General features: G+C 43.4%; 1 protein-coding gene across 1 annotated transcript in view; it reads right to left on the bottom strand.

The window, feature by feature from the left end:
- Window positions 1-27367, bottom strand: part of LOC144762985 (extracellular calcium-sensing receptor-like) — a 283734-nt gene that overhangs the window by 94381 nt on the left and 161986 nt on the right. Inside the window, exons 4-6 of the mRNA XM_078648298.1 lie at window positions 26954-27311; window positions 23482-23957; window positions 2081-2305 (exon numbers count right to left, since the gene is read on the bottom strand). Of these exons, the coding sequence (XP_078504424.1) occupies window positions 2081-2305; window positions 23482-23957; window positions 26954-27311 (1059 nt within the window). The remainder of the gene's footprint in view (window positions 1-2080; window positions 2306-23481; window positions 23958-26953; window positions 27312-27367) is intronic.

Here is a 27367-nt window from a genome sequence, read left to right as displayed (position 1 = left end):
ATAACAATTTCTGCATCAACCTCTGAAAACAGCAGAGACTAATGCCAAACAAAAGGGCATACGTAGATATCAAAATCCTCCTTCTGGTGTTACAAATTATATTAAGTGTCCGCTATGAGGATCTAATACAATTTGAGAGTATGCTTTGAACATTTTAATACATTGAAAAACATCTGCACTCCCCTACAGTACTTAGCATCTGATTTATATCCTGTAATGGGTGTCAGTCTATCCAAGTACATTTGCTTAAAGCAGGTGAATCAGCACAGGTGCATACATTTTCCTTCTGTTTTCAGATTAAAACAACTGGCATAAGCCATTCCGTGCTTCTATGGGTTCAATGACACCCTCATGACAAAGTTTCTCCAGGTCGGTTATCAATGCTTCTCTCATTGCCAAAGGAACCAATGCCACTTTTCGGAGCTCAGGTCTAGATCTTTGCATAATACAAAGCAGCGTGAAACCCTTTTAATTGTCCTAACATAGCCTTGAATACTTCAAGGAATTCAACTCTTTGTTTGTCAATTTTGCTATACTCATAACCACAACCGGATCTGGCTGATTAGGATTTAAAGTAAGACCTACCTTATTTTGCTCTTTCTAGCTCAATAATAGTGCATCCTTTTCCACCACATATAGTTTTCCAGCAGTTGATTTTCCTTTGAGCCCAATGGGATCATTAAAACACCACATCAACAAAGGTGTGTAGGTAGCCATTTTAGGACTCAGGGACAGGGTCCCCCACCCTGGAAATAAGTTTACAAAAATATATAAAGGGGCAGAGTAGGGATACCCTGTCCACAAAGGCCTGGTGGTGGGGTTTCACAGGAATGCCCCCTGAGCCAGAAATGTGTGAATCTTTCATGGGACCATTCTGAAATCAATCTGTTCACTTCCATTTTGGAAGTGTTTTGGAATGGTGAGGGGTGAGAGATAGAAATAGGATGCTGGGGTGTTTGCTGCTGGAGGGTAGTGTTTGTGTATGGATGCAGTCAGTGTTCAGTGGGTATAGGGAAGGTTGACGCAGATTGTTGAGGATGAGATGTTTGGTGTTCTTGGGGGACGCGTGGCAGGGAGTTATAAGGTCAGGTTGTTTTGTTAGGGTGGAGAAAAGAGAAAATTAATTTTTCCTGCACTATGATGTCTGACAGGTCATGTTTTCAAAGATTGGAGTGCTTCTTCTCTATACTATGGTCTGGTTCTAGTATATGTGCCTTAATATGAGTCTGGTGGTCCACAGACCGCCAGACTCCTGGGGGTGCAGAGGTGACGATCTTCTGACCACCCTATTATGACCAGGGTGGTCTGGCCGCCCCTGGGACCACTGCAACCATCAGGGATCAGAGATCCCTGCCGGTGTTGTGGCAGTCTTTATCTTGCAATATGCTTTCTGGGACTGGCGTAGTCAGGCCAAACATATTACAAGTTTCCTTACCTCCACACTTTTCATGGCGGTGCGACTGCCATGAAAAGTGTGTCGGTGAGGAAACAAAGTTCCTCTGCGCCATGGGGTGCATGCAATACCCTTATTTGCCCTTATGTGCATGGACCATTGGGTGCATGGAGGGGGGACAACATGTGCCCCCCTCTGTGGATGCACCCCAGTGCCTACACAGCATGGGCAGCAATAGGCACAGCTGTGGGAACACCAAAGAATAGCCTGCCATACAGGAGAAGACTCCTAATCTGGCGGGCCATTCACCGACGGATTTGGCATGGTCCCTAAACACCAAACTTGTAATAAAGCCCTCTATTTTTGTGATATTTTACTCTTATTACTTGTGTTTACAAAATACTTTACATTTAAAATTATGCTACATGTACATTTATGTTAAGGTACCCAGAAACCATGTACTTGGTCATTATACCACACAGAGACAGTCCACTCCCAACATCCTGCCTCTGTACTATTGAGGTGCTTAATTTTATTCCATAGATTAGTCCATTATCATAATATTACTTGAAAACCCTTGTGCGAGGGCTGTAAGTACCTCCTCACCAAGAACATTAAGAAGCAGATACAGAAACATAAACAAAAATACATAAACTACAAAAAAGAAATTTAGTTTGTGGGCCTGACCTGTTTGTCTCTTGTGTTCCACACAATGGTGCTAGCATTGACGACAATTTTTTGACCCTCGGGAGCCCTATTGTCAAAGCTGCCCACTTTTATGAAGCCAAAGGTGTTGTTCTGCACCTGCACATTTATAATGTTGTATGCAGCCATGACGTCTCCGTTCTCATCAAATGATACATTGTCACCGGTTTTAGTTGTAAAGTGGACACTTTTCACGTAATGAAGAACCTGTATGTGTGAAGAAACAGAAGTGCAACATGAAACAATTACCATCATGGACGTAAATCCACCAAAATGCAAGGGGTAGCGGAAGTAACATCACACACACTTTGACCTTCACTTTTTACTAGCATAGACATAACTACATATACACATACATTCACACTTAAACAAACCCCCTCTCATATAAACACACCCACAAGCACTGACACAACATACATTTATAAGCATTTTATGTTTTACTTACTTCAGACGTCAGAGAAGATCTGTTGGAAAATGCCCCTCTATGAAGGGTCCCTTTTTATGTACTTATCTTATATTTTTGCTGATTCTTTATGTTGGCCATAGGACTCTGAGCACGTTACCACTGCTGATCAGTGCTAAAGTGCATGTGCTTGTCCCCTAAATATGGTTTCATTGGTTTATCCACAATCGATATATTTAGTTCATCTGTAAGTCCCCAGTAGAGTGCACTACCTGTGCCCAGGACCTGTAAATTAAATGCTACTAGTGGGCCTGCAGCACTGATCCTGCTACCCACACAGGTAGTCCTTTACACATGTCTCAGGCCTGCCACAGCATTGCCTGTGACTGCAGTTTTACTGACATGTCAACTTGGCCTTTTAAACCCCTAGCCAAGCCTTAACCTCCACTTTTATTGCACATATGTCATGCCAAAGGTAGTCCCTAGGTCGCTCATAGGGCATGGTGCTGTGTGTCAATGGGAAACACCCAAATTTGTTTTGCACTACTGTGAAGCCTACTCCGCTCATTGGTTAACATTGGGAACATTCATAGGTTAACATTGGGAATTCCTTATTAAACTTTTAAGCTGTAATGACTAATTGGAAAGGAGCAGCTCGGGCATGTTTTTTAACCCTGGAATAGTAACGATAAATGCTCTATATTGCTAAACTTGTATTTTACGTTACTATTTTAGGAATGCAACTTTTAGAAAGTGGAAATTTTTCTGCTCTTAAAGCTCTGCGTGCCCTCGGTCTGTCTCCAATAAATGCCTTGGGTGGGTGACAGCGTGGCTTTATGTATTCCTTCTAAACAGCCACAGACAAAGGAGGGTTAGGTGTGTCTGAGTGCCCATCTGCATCCTGATGGCTCATCCTGGGCATTATGGGAGGGAGGAGCTAGAACTGACACCTGAATAGGCAGTGTCCTGTCTTCAAAGAAAGGGTCGATTACCCCCTGTAGTGAGGCTGGAAAGAAATAACCTCTGTGCACTTCAAAGACCCTTCTATGAAGTCACCCCCACTTCAAAGGCACAACAGGGTATAGGTACTGGGTCTCTGATCCCACCAAATCAGACACTGCTGGACCTGTAAAGAACTGCAGTGCTGCTACAAGGACTGTCACTCAGCTGAACTGCTGTCCTGGAATAATTGCTATTCTACTGTGGTGCCCTGCTGCCTGCTGCTCTCTGACCCTGCTGTGGGTCTCTATATTGAACTCAGAGTGATCTCACAGGGCGTGTTACCTACTCCTCAGCCTGGTCCAATGGAAGTGGACCCATATACTTGCTCCAAACAAATTGACTCATCTCCAGTCTGTGTACAGCGGAACAGGAGCATCGACCCTGTTGTGGGAACTGAATTGGTTCATCATAGTTGGAACCAGTGCATCACCTAAAGAACCAATGCACCTGAACCAGCGCATCACTGCAGTGTGGCAAAATCAACACATTCCCTCAACTATGTGGAAAACTCATGCATCGTCTTTGGAACCATTGCTTCTCGACACAGCACATCATCTTGGACATATCACCTCAACCACGGTATCGACATAGACGCATCACTCGTCTGCACCTGCATCTCGGTGTTGCAACCAGGATCAAGGTACTGCGTTCAGTGGGCCTACGTGGGTCCTGTATCTGACCCGCACTCTATCATGGTTGGCCTGAACTCTTGACTTTGCCCCAGTCTAGCATGACCAGATTACTCCAAAATGGTACTAATTGTTTCTAAGCCCTACAGGTATTTTTATTCTTTATAAATTCATGCCTCAATTTCTACTTTTTGGGATTTTCGGAGTTTTGGTCTTGATTTATTCATAACATTATTGTCTACCTTTATAACCTGGTGTGCAGTCATTTTGTGGTATTTTCATTGTGTTATTGTGCATTGTGTAACAGAACTACTTTACATATTGACTCCTAAGTTAGCCCTCCCTGCTCAATGCCAAGGTACCCGAGGGTGACCAGAGGATAATTTATGGTGTATGAATAACTCACCCAGATAAGGATTGTGGTCTCTACATGGACCGGGTGCATACCTATGCAAACTAGAGACCCAATTTCCAACGTTGGTGGCAGTGATGGTATAGGACTTGTGTTTGTGCAGTTCCATACAACGGCTCAGTGTACGCTATCACTCGATAACTAAGACCAATTCAAACCCTTTTCAATTCTTCCTAATTAGCTTTTTGATTTTTTGTAACCCATGTCGCTTTCTGGAGAAGCAGCATCTGCCCCTGCAAAGATGGATTTTGAGCTGCCCAAGCGGAAGACCTACACTGTGGTCCAGCATAAAGACTTTAGTGAAGGAGTTGACCTGTCAACAAAAGGCTTCACCAGGAAGGTGGAACTGCAAAAGGCACTGAGAGCCTGGGTAGAGAAACTGTAATGCGGTGGTGGAAGTAGCCCCTGTAGAGGAGCGGAGTATATATGAGGGGGTTTACCCAAACATAGTCACTGGGACCTGGGTTCAAATAGTACTAAGAGGAAGGGGTCCCAGTGTGAACCACAAGAAATGAACATAAATCAAAAAATATAATTCACAAAACAATTAATGTATCCACACTGTTTTAATTCACAACGGGATACAGTGTATTCAATACACAAGCAATTTATCATGAAATATACGGCGGTTGCATAGTGCCCAGGAGGGGGAGGGGGAGGAAGTGAAGTGATAGTCAAGTGAGATAGTGAGGATGGAAGGATTGAGTGACAATAAAATCAGTCAATTGGCAATATTGTATTGACGAAATAAATGCAAGGCAAAAAATGACCAAAAGGTTCAAGGATTTAAATAGACTGGCATACTTCACAAAGTACAACTACTGTTACAATGATGGCGTGAAGTTGACAGTGATGGATTAAACCCAGATCTTTTGACTGGGTGTGAGTGTTTGATTGGTTCAGATGCTCCATCCATCACCACCCCCTTTTGTACCTCTTTTGGCCGCCATAAGTGTGGCAGGGTATGCTCAGACGTGAGTCCCTTGCTCACTTTGCCACTGGATTCAAGCAAGCCGGGCTGAAGACGGCTGTAATGCCAGAAACCGGTCCTCGGAAGCTTGTTTCCAGACCAGGGAAGGCATGGCTTGGTGGTTCGGGCTGGACTGTTCCCATGAGGCACAGGGTCAGATTGATTTGCATATGGCCATGTCTGAACTGGGGTGGCAGAGTGGGCTAAAGAATTGTGATGGATTAAACCCAGATCTTTTGACTGGGTGTGAGTGTTTGATTGGTTCAGATGCTCCATCCATCACCACCCCCTTTTGTACCGCTTTTGGCCGCCATAAGTGTGGCAGGGTATGCTCAGACGTGAGTCCCTTGCTCACTTTGCCACTGGATTCAAGCAAGCCGGGCTGAAGACGGCTGTAATGCCAGAAAACGGTCCTCAGAAGCTTGTTTCCAGACCAGGGAAGGCATGGCTTGGCGGTTCGGGCTGGACTGTTCCCATGAGGCACAGGGTCAGATTGATTTGCATATGGCCATGCCTGAACTGGGGTGGCAGAGTGGGCTAAAGAACGGCGATGGATTAAACCCAGATCTTTTGACTGGGTGTGAGTGTTTGATTGGTTCAGATGCTCCATCCATCACCACCCCCTTTTGTACCCCACTGTTAGAAGCCACAGAGGACAGAGGTCCCTGGATGGCCTGGGGCCAGGCTGCTGACACTGACAGCTGTCAGTGGCCTCTGTTGGTTGCTGTCCTTGTAGACAGAGTTTTTCTTGGGTTGGGGACAGATGTCATACCCAAGGGGTGGAATGGGCCACATCACTTTGTTTGCCAGGGTGGTACTGTCTTCCTACTGGGACGCGTCTGTGAGCAAGTTACAGTTAGGTGCTGCACAAATGGGGTCCACGGGTAAGGAGGGGTCCCCATCGGTTAGTTCTGCCGCCTCAGAGAGTATAGTCAGAGGGATCCAACTGGGTTCAGAGAGGCATAGAACTGGGAAGTACCCCTGCAGTAGTTGTCCATTGTCCATGCTCTATCGCCCTAAGCAGTGAATTCCATCAAGGTATTGATTAGTCTACCCTGGCCTTTGTCTTGAGGCAGAACGTGTTGGAAAATGGCCCTCTCTGAAGGGTCACCCCAAACTTTTTGCCTGCTTTCCTTCTGTTTTTGCTGATTCTTTTTCTTTGCTTTAGGACTCTGAGCACTTTACCACTGCTGACCAGTGCTAAAGTGCATGTGCTTCTCCCCTAAACACGGCTACATTGGTTTATCCACAATTTGGATATTTAATTTATCTGCAAGTCCCTAGTAGAGTATACTACCTGTGTCCAGGGCCTGTAAATTAAATGCTACTAGTGGGACTACAGCACTGATTATGCCTTCCACAGAAGTAGCCCTTTACACATGTCTAAGGCCTGCCACTGCTGAACCTGTGTGTGCAGTTTTACTGCCATGTTGACTTGGCATTAAAAACCCCATGCCAAGCCTTAAACTCTCCTTTTTTATTACACATAAGTCACCCTGAAGCTAACCCTAGGTAGCTCATAAGCCAGGGTGCTGTGTAAGTAAAAGGTAGGACATGTACTTTTGAGTTTTGCAAGTCCTATTGGCAGGAAAAAAAATCATTTTTTTACCATTGTGAAGCCTATTCCTTTTATAGGTTATCATTGAGAATTCCATATTACACTTTTAAGCTGTAATTCCTGATTGGAAAGGAGTAGCTCAATCATGTTTTATATCTTTGGAATGGTAATGATAAATCTTCTTTACTGGTAAAGTTGGATTTAGCATTACTATTTTAGAAATACCCCTTTTAGAAAGCTCTATGTGATTGCAACCTGTCTCCAATATACATCTGGGGTGGGTGACAGCTTGACTTTGTGCACTCGTTATAAACGTCACACACAGGGAAATGTTAGTAGTGTCTGAGTGCTCATCTGCATCCTGATGACTCATCCTGGGCAGGATGGGAAGGGGGAGCTGACACTTATACCTGAATAGGCAGTGTCCTGTCCCCACAAAAAGGGTTGATTACCCCCACTGTAGTGAATCTGGAGCCAGAGCCTGAAAGAAAGGACCTCTGTGCACTTCAAAGACTCTTCTTTGAAGTTGCCTCTCTTCAAAGTCATAACTGGGTATAAGTACTGGATCTCTGGCACCACCAAATCAGACACTTCTGGACCTGTAAAGAACCGCTGTCAGAAGAACTGCTGTGCTGCTAGAAGGACTGTCACTCTGCTGTACTGCTGCTCTAGAAGAACTGATTTTCTGTTACAATGCCCTGTTGCCTGCTGCTCTCTGACCATGCTGAGGGAGAGCTGGACTCTGCCTTGAACCAAGAGTGATCCCAAGGGCTTTTTGGCTTGCCTCCTGTTTCTTGAGATTCAGGGATAATAAAGTCTCTCCACCTGTTCCTGTGCCTTGTCAATTGGAAGTGGACCCAGATACTTAATCTAGAAAAATCAACGCATCTCCAGCACATCGCCTAAAGAACTGACAGATTAGAACCAACGCATTCCCGCTGCTGCAGTGTGGGAGAATCAACTGTGTGGAGAACCTGCCACATCATCTTCGTAACAAATTCTCCTCAGCTTAGCACATGGTCTTCCGAACAGATGCATCACCGCCACTGTGTGAAGAAAATCAATGTATCACCTTGACAGCGGGATCAACATCGATGTATTGCTCATCTGCACCCTGCATCTTGCATTTGTGACCAAGATCAAGGTACTGTGTTCATTGGGCCTGCAGGGCTCATGTATCTGGCCCGTGCAAAATCGTTGTCGGCCTGAACACTTAGGGGCATATTATCAAGACAGCCGATAAAATTATCGCCGCTTTAGCGGCAGAAAACTGCTGCTAAAACGGCGATAATGGGCTTGATAATATGCTCTATAGAATTCCAATTGAAGCCCATGTTAGATGTCAAGGACATCTAATTTTATCGCCTGTCTTGATAATATACCCCTTGGTTTTGCCCCCGGCAGCACTACCAGATAACCCGATGGCGCTTATTGCTTTTAAGCGCTACAGACATTTTTATTCTTTAAACATTCATATCTCGACTTCTAGATATTAGATTTTTGCCATTTTGGTCTTTATTTATTGGTAAATTATTATCTATTTTCCTAACCTAGGGGCCCATTAGACCCCCCGCCATATTATGATGGCTGGGGGGGTCCGCGGCGGAAGCAAATACCGTTCGCCGCTTTTCCGCCGGTCGACTCGTCGACCGGCAGAAAACAAGGTTAATATGTTGGTGGTGTTTGCAAGACACCACCATCCATATTACGATGCTTGCGGAGATATGCCTTTCCATGGCGGCAGCATGTGGTTTTTGCCTTCGGGGGCCCGTAGGATGGTCCCGCATTCTGTTACGGTGGCGGGCAGACTTTTTCCGCCAACTATCGTAATGGAGCCCCTAGTGTGGAGTCTTTTTGTGGTGTTTTCATTGTGTTACTGTGTGTTGTAGTTGTACAAATACTTATAATGCAGACCGTGTAAGCCAAGTAAAAGGTCAAGTCGTTATGGGCGGTAACCAATGCAGACAAGGCGGCACCAAGGAGGGACTAACCAGCCTATTTACCAATCAGAAGCCAGCATCTATGAATGACAATGACACAAGCCAATGACGAATATGGGCGGAGAGTGGGCGGGGCTTCCAGTGCATACCCTAATGCAGCATGTCTCGCACAGCGAGCAGCCCATGTGCGCTGCTGCTAGGGTCGACCTAAAAAATGGTGCAACAAACGCAGCGATCAAAGTTGGGTGGAAAAGCAGAGACATATTTACTAAATACGGCCTGCTGCTGATCACAGGCTTCCTAGTGCCACATGTACACCTTTGTACAATTATGCAAAGACGTGTGTGCTGTCTAGCATAGGTTTTGTATGGGAAGGTTAACCTTCTAGTGCAAACCCTATTCTTATGCATTTTTAAACATTTCTTACATTATACGTAAGCTATTCAATGCAGCACAGATACAATGCTTGAAACATTTCTCCGCATTTGTGCCAACATCTAGGAGGCATTGTGTTTTGATGCTAAGCAGGTGGGCAATCTTTGCAGATCTGGCTTTGTGACCCATGTACCATTTGTGGAAAGTCATCTGGATGCAATGTAGTTCCAAGCAGCACCAAGCGCTATTTATACTACAAAAAAGGGCAACTTTGCCGCTCAATGGAAGTTTTCTGCTGGACAGTAAATTCCAGATGCTGATTTTTGCCTTCATTTTGCATCACTGTACATTTCTTTGCAGCAGTGCACAGTCTGGATACATATCACCCAACATTCCTGCCTCCCACTCTTTATTCTCTACTTTGTTTAGCTATTGTGTGACAATCTTTAACACTGAATGTTTGCATTCTCATTTCAAATAAAAAAAATTGACTACATTATAGCCTAGTTATTAACATTATCAGTGTCAACCAGGCAGTGACGCTGCAGTGAACAAAAACAAATCTTTCACCATCATCATCATTTTGTGAGGCCTATGACAGGATAATAATGCATGGGATGGTTCTATAACATCCATAGCTGGATAGATGTGCAGTTAGGAACTGAGTGGGCATCATAAGACTGCTCATAAAGTAATGTGTAGTGTGTGACGGCAGGCCTTTGCCTGAGTACGTCTACAAATGGACAGCACATGAGAACAACCAAGGGAAAAAACAATGTCTCATTTGGATTCTATTCTCTTTCTATATCTTTTTTACACATAATATCCCTGTTTGCCAGCCATTACCTTATTCCCAGTCTTGATCATCCCAGCCCTTACTAGTAGAGTTCATCTCCCTGTTTGCAAACTCTGCCAAGCTATTAATAAAACTACAGCATGACCGCCAACAACTGCTTGTGACAGGAAAAGTGCGGATCCAGCCTGAATTATTTCCCATTCTTTCCTTTGTGCGGATCCGACGAGAAGCATAGGTATGCTTTTACAGTTCAAAATATTTTATTGAGTTTTATAAAAAGATAAACAAGAAACAGATGAAAATATCAGCAACAGTATGTTTTTAACCCCTCCGCTGCGTTGAACGTTCCGCGCTGGTGCGGAAAGTTCTATTGCGCGGGCGGGGCCACAACGTTCAACGGACGTGTGCAGCGCTACCGAAGTAGTGCACGCGACGTCCGTTAAACGTGGCCAGCACTGAAGGGGTTAATATAATTAGGGGTGCTTGGCTTACACGTACCAATTGTTAAACTGCAAAAACGTATAGAGCCTGTAGATTCTTTGTATGTGTATTTCTGTTACCGAATGAGAGATTGTTAAAATACTTGTTCTTAATCTGTATATATATATTTTATTGTCTTTTAATCGTATTTTATCTCATGAAATAGTTATTAGTTGTCCCTCCTAACTTTCTACTTTTTATCCTTTTATCAAATGTATGTATGTACTTTTATGATATTCATATCGAATAAAGTATAAAAACATAATTAGGGGTGGGCGTAGTTCACGAAGTAGCGCTATGCGTAGCTATGCAAAGTGCGCTTCGCACTACTTGAGCTATGCGTAGCACTTCTCGAACTACGTAGTAGCATGTTCGCACTGTGCAAGATGTCGTTTTCAATGATTGCACATTGTGCAGTCATTGAAAATGGCATCTTACACAGTGCGAGCTGTACTTTTCTACCGCACAAGTATATTTTTACTCGAGCTGCAGCTTTTTCAACGCGGAATGGTAGTTTCTCATTGCGAGCGGTCGCAAGCATGCGCGACCACTCGCAATAAGAAACCTGACCTCCCCGCGTTGAGAATCTCGCCGGGAGGTTTATTTTCCATGCTCGCGATCGCGAACAAGGAAAAAGTCTAGCGAGGATGTCATTTTGCTTGCTCGCGGTTGCCAACTTAACGTTGAGGACCGCGAGCAAGCAAAAAATTACCGCTGCACTATGCTACCAATGTTTGCACTGTGCTACATGCCGTTTGCGTAGTGCGAAGTTGCGCAAACTTCGCAAACTACTCAAGCGTAGCGTAGTGCCTTGCCCAGGGTTAAATATAATAGGTTTTGAAAAAAAGAGATTTTAATTTAAGGTGTCACCCTTCAACGAAGCGTTTGACGTTTGTCAATTATGTCCCTCCTACCCTTAAAGTGAATGGGTTATGTTGGGCAAACACAGTAGATAGCAGGCGGGTGTAATGCGCATGTTGCAGTGGCCCGGCTGTTCAGCGAGTCAGAAAAACTACATAACGGCCCAATTACCCTAAGGTTAAGGCTTTTTGGCTTACCTGCAGGATCACATGCATACAATATATTATAGATCTATTTTTTCGCTCACATACAAAAAGGTTAATGGGACATTATAGTTACCTTAAAATGTCAGTCAAAACTATCATTTTAAACTAACACAGCCACTGATATGTACCAGTTATATTCATCTCAAGTAATTTGGTTTAAAATAGTATGTTTTAATTAACATTTTCACCGAACTATAGAGTCACTTTAACCTGTCTTTTTTACATTTTTGTAAATGAAAGTGTGCTTTGTGGGGTTGAGCGCTCTCCATTTTTTTAAATATATAAATAAATATATACTCCCAAAGATTCATAAAAATGAGACACATCCACCAGGGAGGCCAATTGTCTCCGGGTGTAAATCCCTTCTCGAGCCAATCTCAAAATACTTTGACTGCTTTTTGAGAGAGTTTTTGCCTGAAGTTAGTTTGTGTCTTCAAGACACTACGGACTTTATTAATAAGTTAGAGAATTTTCCATTTACAAGAAACAAGATCTATTAGTGACACTTGATGTCACTTTGTTATATACACAAATTCCTCAAGATGAAGCAGTGACAGTGCTTACCCATTTCCTGAAAAAAAGACAAAAACCAACCAGAGTACCAACACAATTTATTGTGGATTTGGCCTCGTTTGCTCAAACGATTTCTTTTACCAGTCAAAAGGTGTGGCAATGGGTTGTCCTTTTGCCCCAGAGCTAGCTGTGCTCTTTATGTCAATGTACGAAGATACTTTCATTCACAACAAGAACCCATTTTTGGAGCATATCACCACCTGGCTTTGTTTTATCGACAATATTTTCATGGTGTGGACAGGAGAACAAGAGCGCTTTTACAATTGGCTTATTTCCAGAACATCAGATATACAGTTCAGTATATCCCACTCAGCCCATAGAATAGCCTTTCTAGATGTAGAGGTCTACTCGGATGCAGATGGCTTGGCAACAACTCTGTTTAAAAAATCAACAGACAGAAATAAAGCACTCTTATTCTCCAGCAACCACCCCAGGAGTCTAAGAGAAAATCTACCGTATGGGCAGGGTTTGAGAATCCGCCACAACTGTTCTTACAAAGATGGATATGCATTATATGCCAATAACTTGGTAGATAAACTGAGAGATCGAGGATACCCAAGGAAATTGGTAAAAACAGCTTTGAAACATGTATGGTGGACCCCCAAGAGAGGCCCTCCTGGAAAGATGGATAAAATCACTGTTGCAAAGTATGTGTGACCACGTTCTGTCCCAACTCCAACAATCCTAAAAAAGTGATCAATCAGAACTGGCATCTACTGAAAAATCTGGACCAGGAATTTGCAGCAGCTCCTCTCTTTGCATTTAAAAAGGAGAGCATATATCAAATTATATTGTAAGAGCAGCAATCGAAAAAGAACAAAAACCTACATTGAGACAACTAATGGGGTCGGCACCTGTTGTGGGACACCATAAATGTGGCACAAGTGCTTGTTGTGACTCAACAGTGGAAGGCTCATTATTTTCTCACAAAGGTATACACTGGAAACATGATACTTTTTCCAATTGTAAGACAAAATGTGTAGTGTATGGAATAACATGCCAATGTGGGCTGGTATATATTGGAAAAACCAGCCAGGAAATACGACAGAGGATCTGTCAACATAAATCTCGCATCAGGAAAAATGTGGAAACAGCACCTCTAGTCAACCATTGGCTGAAAAGATCGCACACTAAAGGGGACCTCCACTGGACAATAATTTCGAAAGTGGAAAGAGACCTCCGCGGTGGAGACCAGGAACAAAAATTATCAAAAAGAGAATCTTTACTGATTGTCAAATTCGACACAGCAGTGTCAGGGCTTAATGAACTCTCGGAATTATACGTTGTAATTCTTTTCTGCCCCCCTCCTTTTTTTTCGAAAATTCTGTATTTTATGAGGCCAAGGCATTCATAATAGTCTTTTCTGTAGATATTACTTGTCGGACTATTCCTCACACGAGTGACCCCCGTCTTTTGTCTAACACAGGTAAATCTCTCGCAACACCTTGACACATGAGCATGACGATATAGTCCGGCCGGAATATAGTCCAAGTTATTAATCGATACATCAAGCATATCCGCCATGCTTCAGATGTAAACATACTCCCTCGACAGTCAAGCAATATGTCTTTAAATGATAGAGAGACTACAAGTCCCAGATCCGTGCGTAACAGCGGCCCCGCCTTAAGTGCAGGAATGCGGATGCCCGAAGCACGTCTATCTGTGTTAACGAATACCCTGAAGTAGGGAGCTCTGCAATAAGCAAAGTGAGGAACTCGGTACTCGTCGCCGCTTTTTCTGCTGCATTTGGAAAAGGCAACAATACTTGGTACTAAAGGCTTCCCTGTTTCTTTGTAACAATCGCGGAGGTCAAACGCGACTAACTAAGGTGTGACAAGCTGTTCGGCTAGAAATACGGCGCCTAAGGTAAGGACTCTTCCCGAGACATACAGCAAGGAATTGAGTTTCAATGTGCCTCACCTAACTATTGTCGTTTAATAGTAGTCATTGATTTTTTGGACAGGACGCTGGGGGTTCAATAGTACCGTCAGTTGATTACAACTACTACGGAGAAAATAGATTTTCAAAAAACCTTCAAGTAAGTCTCATCACCTTGGCCAAGTCCCCTGAATTACTGTGCTTACAGTGCAACCATTTACAGTTTAAGTTACAGGACTGCTATTTCTCCTTCCCTTTCTCTCTGGTATGTTTATTAGATTTACCACTCACCAACGAACCAGTGAAAATGTTCGATGTTTGGGTGTTTTTAACTGAGGTAAGTTTTTGCAGATGTGAATACTGGTGACGCAGTGTTGAATTAAGGCAATAGGCTGAATGTTGATTGGTTTTTTCGTAGTCTTTTTGCAGTGAGGTTGGTCCTGATGAGAACCCCAAGAACAAAAGGGGTTGAAATGTGTAGACTGTGGAACTACCAAACATTTGCCCTTAGTAATTAACCACTTGGCTGCTAAGGTACTCCCTCTTCTTCCCATTGACTTTCCATTGAAATCAATGGAAAGTCCATGACGAGTTACCCTTGTCATTAGCGCTGAAGGGGTTAATTGTAACTTTGATATTTGTTGTATCCAACTAATGAGAATGTTACATCAAATTTAAAAATATTTGTAAAAATTGTATAGGGTACGTTCTCAAAAAGAAATTGTGATTAATAGCAATGTTGTTTGGTATTAGATTCACAAGTATGATTGTGGAATATATTCTTTTGAAAGTGTGGATGTTGTGGATGTAAAGTGAGTGGTGTTGTGAGAGCTGTTGAATGAAAGTGCAATTCATTTATCTTTTGCTTGTTCCTTCGTTTAGTTTTTATGTATTGCTTACATGAAGTGTCTATCACATGTATTAAATCGTTTCTTTTGAAGATAAATCTTAAAAAATTGGGATATTTAAATAAAAGCTACTAATGAGCTTAAGGATGGTCTGATGGTTGGTCCGCGCTTCTATTAATTTAAATGATTTAAAATAACTAGCAGAATTAGAGATTCAGCACTCCAGGCGTCCATCAATTTTAAAGGTTTGCAACATGTAAGGAACGTCCTTCTTGAAATGGTGCAATCTTAGTGGTATTCTTCCTGTCTCTTGTGACCCACCAAAAGTGCTAGAGGTTTGAATTAGAATTTTGAATTTGAATGCGGATTTGTAAAGCGCGTAGCTACCCTCGGGCGTCCCACCGCTGGTAGTCAACCTAAAGCATCAGAGGGGGGTGAGAAAGGGAGGAGTTATGGGAAGAGCCATGTTTTTAGTTGCTTGCGAAAGGCTAGTAGGTTGTGTTCACTTCGGATGGCGAGCGGAAGGGAGTTCCACAGCTTTGGAGCATTGTAGGAAAACAGTCAGCCCCCTGCGCGGGCTTTTTTTATTCTGGGGACGCTGGCCAGCGAGAGGGAGTTAGATCTGAGTTGCCTATTCGCGTGATGTAGTTTAAGGAGAGATCTTAAGATAGGCGGGCCTCTGTCGTGCAGTATTTTGTAAGAAATGCAGAGGGTCTTGAAAGTGATCCTTTCTCTGATCGGGAGCCAGTGTAGGGATCTGAGGGCTGGTTTAGCCGAGCATCTGGGTTTGGTCCTGGTCAGGAGTCTTGCGGCGGCGTTTTGCGCACATTGCATTTTGTTGATAACCGCTGCGGGAGCCCCTAAATAAAGGGCGTTTCCGTAGTCCAGTCTGGAATTAACCAGTCCCTGCATGAGCAGTTTCCTGGATTGGAACGGGATCAGATGCAGGATTTTTCGTGCTGTCTTAATAAGGTCGAAGCATGTGCCGGCGGTTTTTCTGGCATGACTTTAAAATTGAGGTCTTTGTCCAGCCAGATACCTAGGCTTTTGACTTCGGATTTGGGGGAGAGGGGTGACCCCATGCAGGGTGGCCAAGAGAGGGATGAGGGGAGGTCGCGGGGATTCCTAGGAGGAGAATCTCGGATTTATCTCCGTTTAGTTTCAGCCGCGATTCACACATCCAATGAGAGATATCCTGGAGGCATGCTGACAAGTTGTTCAGACTGTTGGGTGACTGGTTGATGGAGACTACCAGCTGGGTGTCGTCGGCATACATGACTGTTTTTATGCCGAATGGAGTTACAATGTCTTCCAGGGGAGACATGTATACATTAAAAAGTGTGGGGCTCAGGGAGGAGCCCTGGGGGACCCCACACTTGAGGGGATGGGCACTTGAGGTGACTGTGCCGTCAGCCACCTGGAAGGTTCTGTCTTCCAGGAAGGATTTTATCCAGGACAGGGCAGTGCCAGCAATTCCTGCCATGCTGAGACGGTGGATAAGGATGGCATGGTCCACCGTGTCAAAGGCGGCGCTCAGGTCAAGGAGGATCACTGCCACTGATCCTCCCGAGTCGATGATTGATCTTGCCTCCTCGACCACGGCTAGAAGAGCGGTGTCTGTTCCCTGTCCTGGTCTAAACCCCGTCTGGGATTGGCGCAGGAGATTGTTGGATTCCAGGAAGAGGGAAAGTTGATGGTTGACGATTTTCTCGGCCACTTTGCTAATGGCCGGGAGAAGAGAGAGGTTTTGAGGGATAGTTTCCTCCTGGGTTTAGCATCCACACTTAGGAGTCAGTGGGCTGCAATCTGAGCCTTTAGAGCATAGGTCTTCAAACTGTGGGGCGCACCTCCCTGGGGGGCACAGGATCCCCTCAGGGGGGCGCACACTCCACCCTACCACTTCACCTTTCATTGCTGCTTCCAGGCGCCAACGCCTATTAGGCTGGAAGGGCTTCAGCCCCTCCTTCGTGTGTCTCAGCCGGCCTTCTGCTGCAGCTGGAGCTGCTGGGGGCTCGTACGCCCAATTTTTTCACAAGTCTTTAAAGACCATGTGCATATTTACACAGTATTGTAAACTGGTTACAGTGGTAGTTTGTTTTCTGGTTTCCATACCCCCTGGGCCCCCATTCTGCTATGTCTAACGTTTGACAGCAAGGCGGACTTCGGATGCAGAGCCATTGTGCGCATCAGTTTTTAGAAGGAAATGGCAAATGCGAGTCTTGGAAATCCACAGCTCTCCTTATTTAATAATAACATCAGATCAGGTATATTTATTCACAGGGGCGGCGAAGGTGTCAGACGTCTATGGGGGTGCCTACTGCTGGGGTATTTGCTTTTAAGATGAACCTCAAGTTAGTGGAACCTGGGGCATTCTTGCTATTTATTACTCCTGCCTCAACAGCCTAGCTGGCTATCACCTTTGTGTGCCTCTCCTACCCTAAAACCGCTTTTATAGGGCAGGATAGAAACTAGATACAAGGGTCTCATGCACACTGTGTACCATATGTCTCAGGAACAGATCAATGCATGTGTGCATATTTTAGAAGCCCCTTATGGGCTAATCAAGGTGTAAAGACAAGCGCTTCAATACCTCGGTAGTAAGCGCTATATAAATGCAATTACAACACTACAATTTAAATATTTCTAAAGCTGCTAGATTCATTACAGCTGTCAAAAACGGTTGGTGCACCGAGTCGCCAACTGTGGCGGACAAACAAATCTTTGCTGCCCTTTTGCAGGAGTCCGGGGGGAGAGCTCTTCACATCAACCCCTGCATGACATCTGGACTAGGTTGGGGTAACCACTGGAGGCAGCTGGAGATCCAGCATCTTAATTTCTCCATAGAGGTCAGCGTTAAATAAAAACACTGAAACTGACCGTGCTTATTTTTTAGCTTCAGTGACTATCCAAATGCTTAAAGCAAAGAGGGACACAAGGGACACAGCTGCACAAAGAAGGGGAATTCTGGGAATGTTTATTTTTACGGAATTCCCGCCAGCCATCAGGGTCAAAGTTCCTGCAAATGAATAGTATGCCAACACTGAGCAGCATGGTGTTTACATGCAGACCTGGGTTCTCACTTGGAAATTCACACTGACAGAGATCGACTACAGAAACATTTGCTGTTTGTGAAAAAGGCCTTTGTTTCAGAATCAAGTTGAGTGCACAAACACAATAGCCTTCGGTTTAGATGTACATTCTAAACTGACGTAAGTACATCTTAACATGGTCAAACTAGCCCATCTCATTTCCCGGATACACCACTCACACACCCTTGAGGTTGTAAAATCCATCCTTCAACCTCAACTGGAAAAATATGTCTATCGTTTAGCCTGTTGTTTATTTCCTCAGTTCTGAATTCCTTCCAAATTCCTGTCCAGCCAGCCCACACTAGGCCCACGCTGCATCCTCTTGCTTTTTTGATAGTGTCTCTCCTTCACGTTTCTGTTTCTAACCTGCTCCCCCCTCGCTCAGTCTGGGCTATCTCTTCCCATTTGCTTCTTGTGACAAAACTTATTATGCCAATAACACCCTGCCCAACCAATTTGTAACATAGCCTGGTACTCTGTGCCAGCGTGGGAGTTTGCCTTGGCTCCTCTGAGGGATTGTGAACATCCCTCCATGTAGGCAAGAGAAGTTTGGTCTGCTGAGGGATTGTGATAATCTATCTGTGCATGTGTGGGCTTCACACACATATGTGTGAGGGCTCAAAGACACAGATACCTGTGTCTTTGAGCCCTCACATCTCTGTGCTGAAAAGGCCATTCCTTCCCCTCCAAAAGAGACCTGCCTTTAGTGAGAACAACTCCAGACACGTTTGCTGTTTCTAAAACAAGCACTGGCAAAGCCGATAGGTCTCAGCAATCAGTGGTAGTACATTTGTGTATATCAATAAAAACAGCCCCTGAGCCATACACAAATGCACGTACATTTCCATCGCCGATAGCTATCTGATTGGCAAGACCTATTGCTTGTTCTGATATCTTGTCTAGGGCCAGGATATGGTGCAACAGCCAGAGCTGATGACTGTGAACCTGGGAACCAAGTTCACTTCTTGGTGTCTGCTCAACATCCTGTGATTCTGGGAAAATCACTTTATCGCCCTGTGCTTACAAAAAATGAATGAATGCTTGTGTAATGTAAAAGATGCTCCTGTAAAGTGCTCCAATACCTTTGGGTCATGTTCGCGCTATATAAAACTGCAAAAAAGATATAAAAAAATGTTGTGAGCATTCCAGTTTCCAGGTACTGCTCAAGACTGGAAGTGGATCTCTTTATGTAATATTATTTGCCCTTACGACCTGGGCTCCGCAGGAGGGAATGGCCATCAATGATGCAGAGTACCAGCTTCCAGAACTTTTTTGTCAGGTAGTGGTGGGAGGGGGGGATCGACGTGTGAAAAAGTTTAGATGGGGGGGCTCAGACGACGAAGGTTTGAAGACCTCTGCTTTAGAGGAGCAAACTGCATAGATATGCACAATTTATTACAAAGATTACTTAAAAGTTATTCACTAAACACACCTGTTTCTCATTCTCCTCTACCCACTTGAGTTGTGGCCCCTTAGTTTTAATAAATCTTCATTCTCCTTCTTTTGAACCTTAGAGACAGAGGGGCATATTCTCAAGCTCCTATCGCCACCACTACGTCACTTTCAGTGAATAAGGCCTCGCCTTATTCACAAGGCAGCGTTAAGCCACTTAACGTGGCTTAACGCTGCCTTGTTAATAAGCCCCCTTTCACACTGTGTTTAGCTTGAAAGGGACGTGCAGTGGGTGTCATGGTGGGCGTTCCACCGCAACAGCCATTGATATTTAGGCTGCCCCTTATTCACAAGGGCAGTGTAAATAGGAGCTAATGCCAAACTTAAGACCAGGAAAACCCTGGTCTTAAGTTAGCGATATGAGGAGAAATGCTTTATTTCTCCTTGTTTTTCCATTTTCCATTTGTGCTGCAGTGTGCATGGAAAATGCAAAATGCATTGGTTTGTTTATGTACAGGAAGGTGTCCCGTCCTGTACATAAACAAACCTTTTTTTTAAAAATGCAGTTTTGTAACTTACATGTGTGCTGCATGAAGCAGCACACATGTAAGTCACAAACTGCATTTTATGTTTGTTTATGTGCAAGAAGGGACACCTTCCTGTACATAAACAAACCTCCCTGCTTGCAGACACCCTCGCACTCTGGTGCAAGGGTGTCTGCATTGGTGTTACGTTGTGAAACGTAGCGCCATTGCAAGGGGAAACATAAGGCTGCACCATGTCCTTGTCAATGTGGTGTAGCCTTGCTTTTCCGAAGTGGCAGAGAGAGACGTTAAGCCAAGAAGGCTAACGCCTCTCTCCACCACTCCCTTGTGAATATACCCCAGAGGATATTAAGATGTTGTTATATAAGACGTTATTTCTGATAGCTATCTGTTTGGGTCGTAGGATTGGAGAGTTAGGTGCCTTATTACTCACTGATTTATTTTTCAGTTTCTTTTCAGACAAGGTGATTCTAAGACTTGATACTTCTTTTCTTTTTCCTAAAATCACATCTTATTTTAAGTCTATCGGGATCTAGTGCTGCCTTCTTTTGATTACCTTTGATGTACCTCTAGGGGAAATAAAAAATGCATACGCTGAATGTAGATCACGCGCTCGCCTTTTATGTTGAGCAAACAGCTTCACTCAAGAAACTTTGTTCTCTTCCAGCTAGTTGGGCAAGGTTTAAAGCAGTCCACTCATACACTGAGTAAATGGTAAAAGCAACCTTAGCTTAGTGGAGTATCTACTTCATGGCGACTTTTCAATAAAAGACATGTGGCCACCATTAGGAAACCAGATAGCTTAAAAACAGGCCTATTTTGGCAAACAATGTCAGTTTTGAGCTTGTAAAGACACACTGTATGGTTACTTTGCAAGGTATGGGAGAGAGCATGCATTTTTTTTGATGCAGGTAATGTTTGTGGTAATATTAGGGAAATCAACAGTAAACCCAGCCCTATTGGCCATAAAAAAGCCCACAACCTTCTAACAAACGGCCCATACACTGATCTGTCAGACAAGCCCATCGGGCACTGCCTAATTACCCTATAGGCCAGTTCAATGCTGCATTTGTGCAGCAGCCAAGTTTTTCTACCTCACACACATTTATGACTCACTACAGACTTCAGGTGGGAGGCGATTCCTCGTAAGACTTTGGGGTAAAGGTACTGGAATTAGTAAACTCAGTGTAACTTCACCAGATAAATTCACTAGAAATAATGTGTGTGTCTTGGCTGTTTGACTTCAGCTTGAGTATGCACTCCACCAGTAAGGGCTTGGCTGAAGAAGAAGCAGGAGACAGTAATGACCCAGTTACTTACCAATAATCTTCATTACTCTGAATCCAGGTCTTCCTCTTTACAGTCCTCATCCCCCTCCTCCACAATCTCACCCAGGAGGTCTAGGGTTGAAATGGTAAACACCAATAATATCGAATTTGAAATATCGACTGGCCAGAATATAAAATGAAAAATATAGAGAGGCCAGAATATCAAATAATCAAAAGATAGTTGGATAGAATATCGTAATTGAGGTTTAAAATATCGATTTCCATAATATCAAATAGAAAATATAGTTTTCCATAATATCGAAAAAAAATTGTAGTGTTATGTATGCTAGTATATGTGTTAAAATTATATATCATTTTTGTAACGTATGTTTAATTTTTTTAAAGTAATGAATGTTATGTTATTTATTTTTTGCGTAATTGAATTCTGTAGCGGGTTGTGGGTTTATAGGGGAATAGGGTGGGAAGTAATTCAATTATAGTAAATTAAATATTAACTTTTATGAATTATTAATTATTTTTAATTTAATTTAGCGTTTTAGTTCTGTAGCGGGTTGTGGGTTTATAGGGGAATAGGGTGGGAAGTAATTTAACTGTAATTAAGTAAATATTAATTTTAATGTATTTGTATTGATAATTAATTTATTGCTAATTAATTATTGATTGGTAATTATGTTGTATTAATTGGTAATCAATTTTTATTCATTGATTAATTGATAATTATGTTAATTGTATTATTTTATTATTTGGAGTGGGTTGTGGGTTATAGGGGAATAGGGTGTGAAGTCATTTAATTGTAATTACGTAATTATTGAAATTATTTTAGTGTATTGATAAATAATTTATTGTTAATTAATTAGTAATTAGTAATTTTTGTTTTACTTATTAAATTTTTGGCATTGAAAATTAATTCGTTGTTAAATTTTTATTAATAGGTAGTTAATGTTTAATAAAATAATATTTATTGGTATTTATAATTAATTAATTATTATATATGTTGTGCTTGGTAATTCATTTTAATTCATTTTTTATTGGTATTAATAATTAATTTATTTTTATTTAAATATTAAATCATTACTTTTCCCACTGTTGCACACTCTGGAATGGGAATAGTATTTTTTACCCCTATGCTATCCAATGCTTTCCCTACTGTTGCACTCATTGGAGTGGAAATAGTAATTTTCACCCCTATGCTATCCAATGCTTTCCCTACTGTTGCACTCTCTGGAGTGGGAATACTAATTTTTACCCCTAAGCTATCCAACACTTTCCCACCTGTTGCACTCATTGGAGTGGGAATAGTAATGTTTACCCCAACGCTATCCAACGCTTTCCCTACTGTTGCACTCTCTGGAGTGGGAATAGTAATTTTTACCCCAACGCTATCCAATGCTTTCCCTACTGTTGTACTCACTGGAGTGGGAATAGTAATTTTTACCCCTACGCTATCCAACAAATTCTTTACTTTTGCAATTGTTGGAGTGTGAATATTAATTTTATTCTCTTAGCTATGTAATGTTTTTTATTTTGTTATATTTAATGTAGTGTAAATTATTAATTAACATAAAAAGTATTACTTTCATTAATTAAATTATTATATATTATTTATTTTTATATTTAGATAATAGGTTTATTTATATATATTTATATATATGTAAATATATTTGTAATAATGTTTTACAAATTTTATAATTAAGATTAATAGTTATTTTATAATATTATTAAGTAAATATATATGTTAAAAACATTTTTTTACATTACATTTATTATTTTTACATTTTAAGATTTTTTACATTATTTTAACTATGTTTTATTTATTTGTGTTTATTATTTAATTACTTTTAAATTATTGTTAATACTTTTAAAAATTCGATATTTTAGTTAACTATATTTTAACATTCTATATCTTGTACTCGATATTTTAGTACTTACCTGTTTGTAGATAGGCATTCTATATTCGAGTCGATATTTTGGGCAGTCTATATTTTGTACCTCGATATTTAGTCACTGAACCGTTGAAATAGCAGCACTGTATTGGTTTCCTGGAGTCAGAGTAATGAAGATTACTAGTAAGTAATCAGGCCATTCCATGGTGTTTTGTTGAATACCATTCTGTTTCAGGAAGCAGTTTCACACTTACCTGCCATGGCTGGATGTCACTAGCGTTGGCACATGTTCCATTCACAAAAGGTCCATTGCCTGGCTTGCATAAAATAAGTTCATTCAGTGCATGTGCATAGAAATAAACTGCAAGGTATACATGCTGAGTATAACTCAGATCATTTAGTTCAAATAGATCTCTGGCCACCTTCTCTAATGCCTCCTTACCAGAGCAAGGTACTACATTAGGACGTAAATCCCCTGGTGCTGTGTAATTTCCTTGGGACTGCGCCCATTTGCAATTAAATGCCTTTTCCCAAAAGAGATTTATAAATGTTTCTCCTGTAGATGTGGATGGGTGAAGGTGGCAGAGGAAGTCCCAGAAACCTGGCATTTGGCCTGTGTTGTGCACCAAGCCCACTGTCCCATTCAGCACTTCCCATGACTGCTTGGTGAACAGTCCTGGATTGATCTGGAATGAAGCAGAAGCAACAAACACCTTCCCTGTGATGTCGTGTTCATGCCCCCCACTACAGCCCATGCCCCCCACTACAGCTATCCTCCTCTTATCAGTACACCCTGCAAGCAGGTTTGATCAATTGCCGTTCTCTTCCCCGTCACGCCAATGACATCTGGATGTCCATCTCATCTGATGAATGGGATATTCTCTTTCTCACTGAGTCTTGGATCACAGACTCCTCCTCGCCGGATATCTATCTGGCTATCCCCCCAGGTTATGACATCAAATGCTTAAACCGGGCTGGAGGTAAGTCTGGAGGCGGTCTAGCCGTCATTTTTAAATCCTCTTTCCAGCTGACTTTCACTAAACTTGCGGATATAGGTACAATCGAAGCCATGTACTTCTCCGTTTCCGACTCTGCGGCAGTCATTCTGGCTGGCACATTAGTTTATAATCCCCCTCCCGCCACCTCCCCCTCCCTCACTGCCCTCGTCCACCAACTAGCTGACTTATCTATTAAACATCAAAACTTCATTGTCCTGGGTGATTTTAACCTTCACATAGACAATTTGTTCTGTGCGAAGGCAACCAACCTGGTGGATACTAGGGAGAGCCTCAATCTCAAGCAACTAGTTGTAGGTCCCACGCATGTGGCAGGCCATACTCTGGACCTTATATTCGCCAATTTTCCACTCATCACTGTTCTCCAGCCTCTCCCTCTGACCTGGACCGATCATTACCTCATTCCATTCTCTCTCACCCTGGGACGAAAATCTGCCCCAATGGCCCCAAGGAAGGAGCTGGGAAGAAAGTGGCACAAGGTTACTTGCGCCACCTTGGACCCGTTATTCCACTTTCAGTCGGAGTACCTCTCCCCGGACATTGATAAAAATGTTTCTAGGTTGAATTCCACTCTCCTTGAAGCGATTGATTCTATCGCCCCCCAGAAAATTATCACCTCCACTAGGTCGCGACCCCCTGCTCCCTGGTTCTCCACTTCCCTTCGGGAGGAGAAAAGTAGATGCAAGGCTCTCGAACGTAAGTGGAGACTCAACTACGACCTCGAAGCCAAACATCTATATAGGACGGCCCTAAAACAATTCCTTAAACATAAAAAAAGCGCGATGAAAGACCACTTTGCCTTTCAAATTAATAAAGCTAAAAACTCATCTAAAACGCTTTTTAGCATTGTTAAAGACTTTACTAACCCTCCGGCCAGGGCTCCCCAGAATACCGCTAGTCAGGCTCTCTGCGAGGGACTCTCAGACTACTTTCTTGAAAAGATCAACAAACTCTGTGTCTCCTTCCCCACAGAGTCTGTCACCCTGTCCTCTCCCACTAGTCCCTCAGAGTTACCGTCCTTTCTTTCATTTAATAAACTTAACCAGGACGAGGCTATCAGACTACTCATTCGTTGTAAATCCGGTGCCCCCTCTGATCTAATCCCCGCAAAAATCATGGGAGAACTGGCGCCCTCACTTGCCTGCCCTTTCCTTTCCGTCTGGAATGCCTCCCTTCACCATGGCTTCTTCCCTACTACCTGGAAGGAGGCTCTGGTGATCCCTATTCTAAAAAAAGCAGACGCAGACCCCACTGTCTTCGCTAATTACCGTCCCATCTCCCTTCTTCCTAAACCCGCCAAAGTCCTGGAAAAAGCAGTGCAGCTTCAACTTACGGAATACTTAGAAGACCATTCTCTGCTGCATGGATCACAATCCGGATTCAGAGCCGGATTCAGCACTGAGACGGCCCTGCTGGAAGTATCTGAAACCATCCGAGAATGCGTGGACAGGGGCGAGGAGGCCATGCTGGTTCTCCTCGACCTGTCCGCAGCATTCGACACGGTCGATCACCACATCCTTCTTGACCGACTCAAGCAGATAGGCATTGGTGGCACTGCCCTCAGCTGGATCGAGTCCTTCCTCTCATCCAGAAGTCAAAGGGTATTGTTGCGTCCCTTTAAGTCAGAGAAAAAACCTCAGACATGTGGGGTGCCGCAGGGCTCCGCCCTCAGCCCCCTGTTCTTCAACGTCTATCTTACTCCCTTGGCTGACGTTGTGGAGTCTTGCGGAGTCAGGGTGGTCTCTTACGCTGACGACACACAGCTGGTGTTCTCCTTCAGGGACCACTCGGACTCCGCATTCATCAATTTTCGCCAATGCCTCAATAACATCAGTGTCTGGATGACCGCGAACCACCTCAGATTGAATGCAGATAAAACGGAGGTTCTGTTTTTCAATCAGAAAACCTCCATCCCCTCCTCTTGGTGGTGGCCCACGGCGCTTGATCCTGCCCCGTCCCCCGTGCACTCGGCGCGGAATCTTGGTTTTCAATTTGATGACTCCCTGTCATGCAAAACCCAGGTGAATAAAGTCACTTCCGCCTGCTTTATGAAACTACGCATGATCAGAAAAATCCTTCCCTATCTCCCCCTGGATTCCCGCCGTACAGTCACCCAAGCCCTCATCACGTCCCACTTGGACTATGCCAATAGTCTCTATGCTGGGGCCCCCCAGTACCTGATAGGCCGGCTGCAGATTATCCAGAATGCTGCAGCCAGACTGATCGGTAATATCCCGTACCGCCAATCTGTTTCTGCCTACCGGAGGGAACTCCACTGGCTTCCAGTGGCTAGCCGCATTCAGTTTAAGGTCCTCACCCTTACCTATCGAGCCGTCAACGGCTGCGGACCTACCTATTTGAAAAAACGGGTTTCGATATCCCGCTCCACCAGATCCCTGAGATCTAATGACCTCCGCCTTCTGATCTCGCCCCGTTTTAGACTATCTAGAACTGGTGGCAGAGGGTTCAGCGTCATTGCTGCCAGACTGTGGAACTCCCTCCCAATTGAGCTGAGATTCTGTCCCTCTGAATCCATCTTCCGAGCCAAACTTAAAACCTGGCTCTTCTCCGGACTTTAGTCTCTCCACTGCTCCTTCTGCTTCACTCCCCCTCTCCCTTGGTAAACTCTGGATTTTAGCGCCGGGACACCCCTTCGGGGGTAGCTGCGCGCTCTACAAACTACATAAAATAAAAAATAAAATAAATAAATAAAGAGCATCCATTAAAGCTGTGACGTGCATCTCCGGGCTGAGGAGGATAATTACGTTGACCGAATGCTGCTTGATTACTTCCACCACCTGGAGGACCTTATTCTTGGTGTAACTCAAGTGGATCTTAGCCACAAACGCCACACAACCCCCATTCTTCTCGATTCCTTGCCGTATCGCATGACCACCCTGCTCTCCAGCATCATTGTCCACCACCACCATCCCTACCCAGAACCATTGGAAACGCCTCATCATCTGGGCCAGAGCAATCGCTTGGAATTTGTTGCTTGGCACTGTGCGCAAAAATGAGGGGAACTGAAGCTTGTCGCTCAGAGCTGAAAGCATGGCTCCATGACTAATCTATAGAAGATAAGACAAATGAGGACACGTCTTAAAAAAACATTCTTTAGCCAAGG

This window comes from Lissotriton helveticus, chromosome 6 (genome assembly GCF_964261635.1).
Source record: "Lissotriton helveticus chromosome 6, aLisHel1.1, whole genome shotgun sequence".
NCBI classification, from domain to species: domain Eukaryota; kingdom Metazoa; phylum Chordata; class Amphibia; order Caudata; family Salamandridae; genus Lissotriton; species Lissotriton helveticus.
This window is presented reverse-complemented; position numbering and strand designations above follow the sequence as displayed.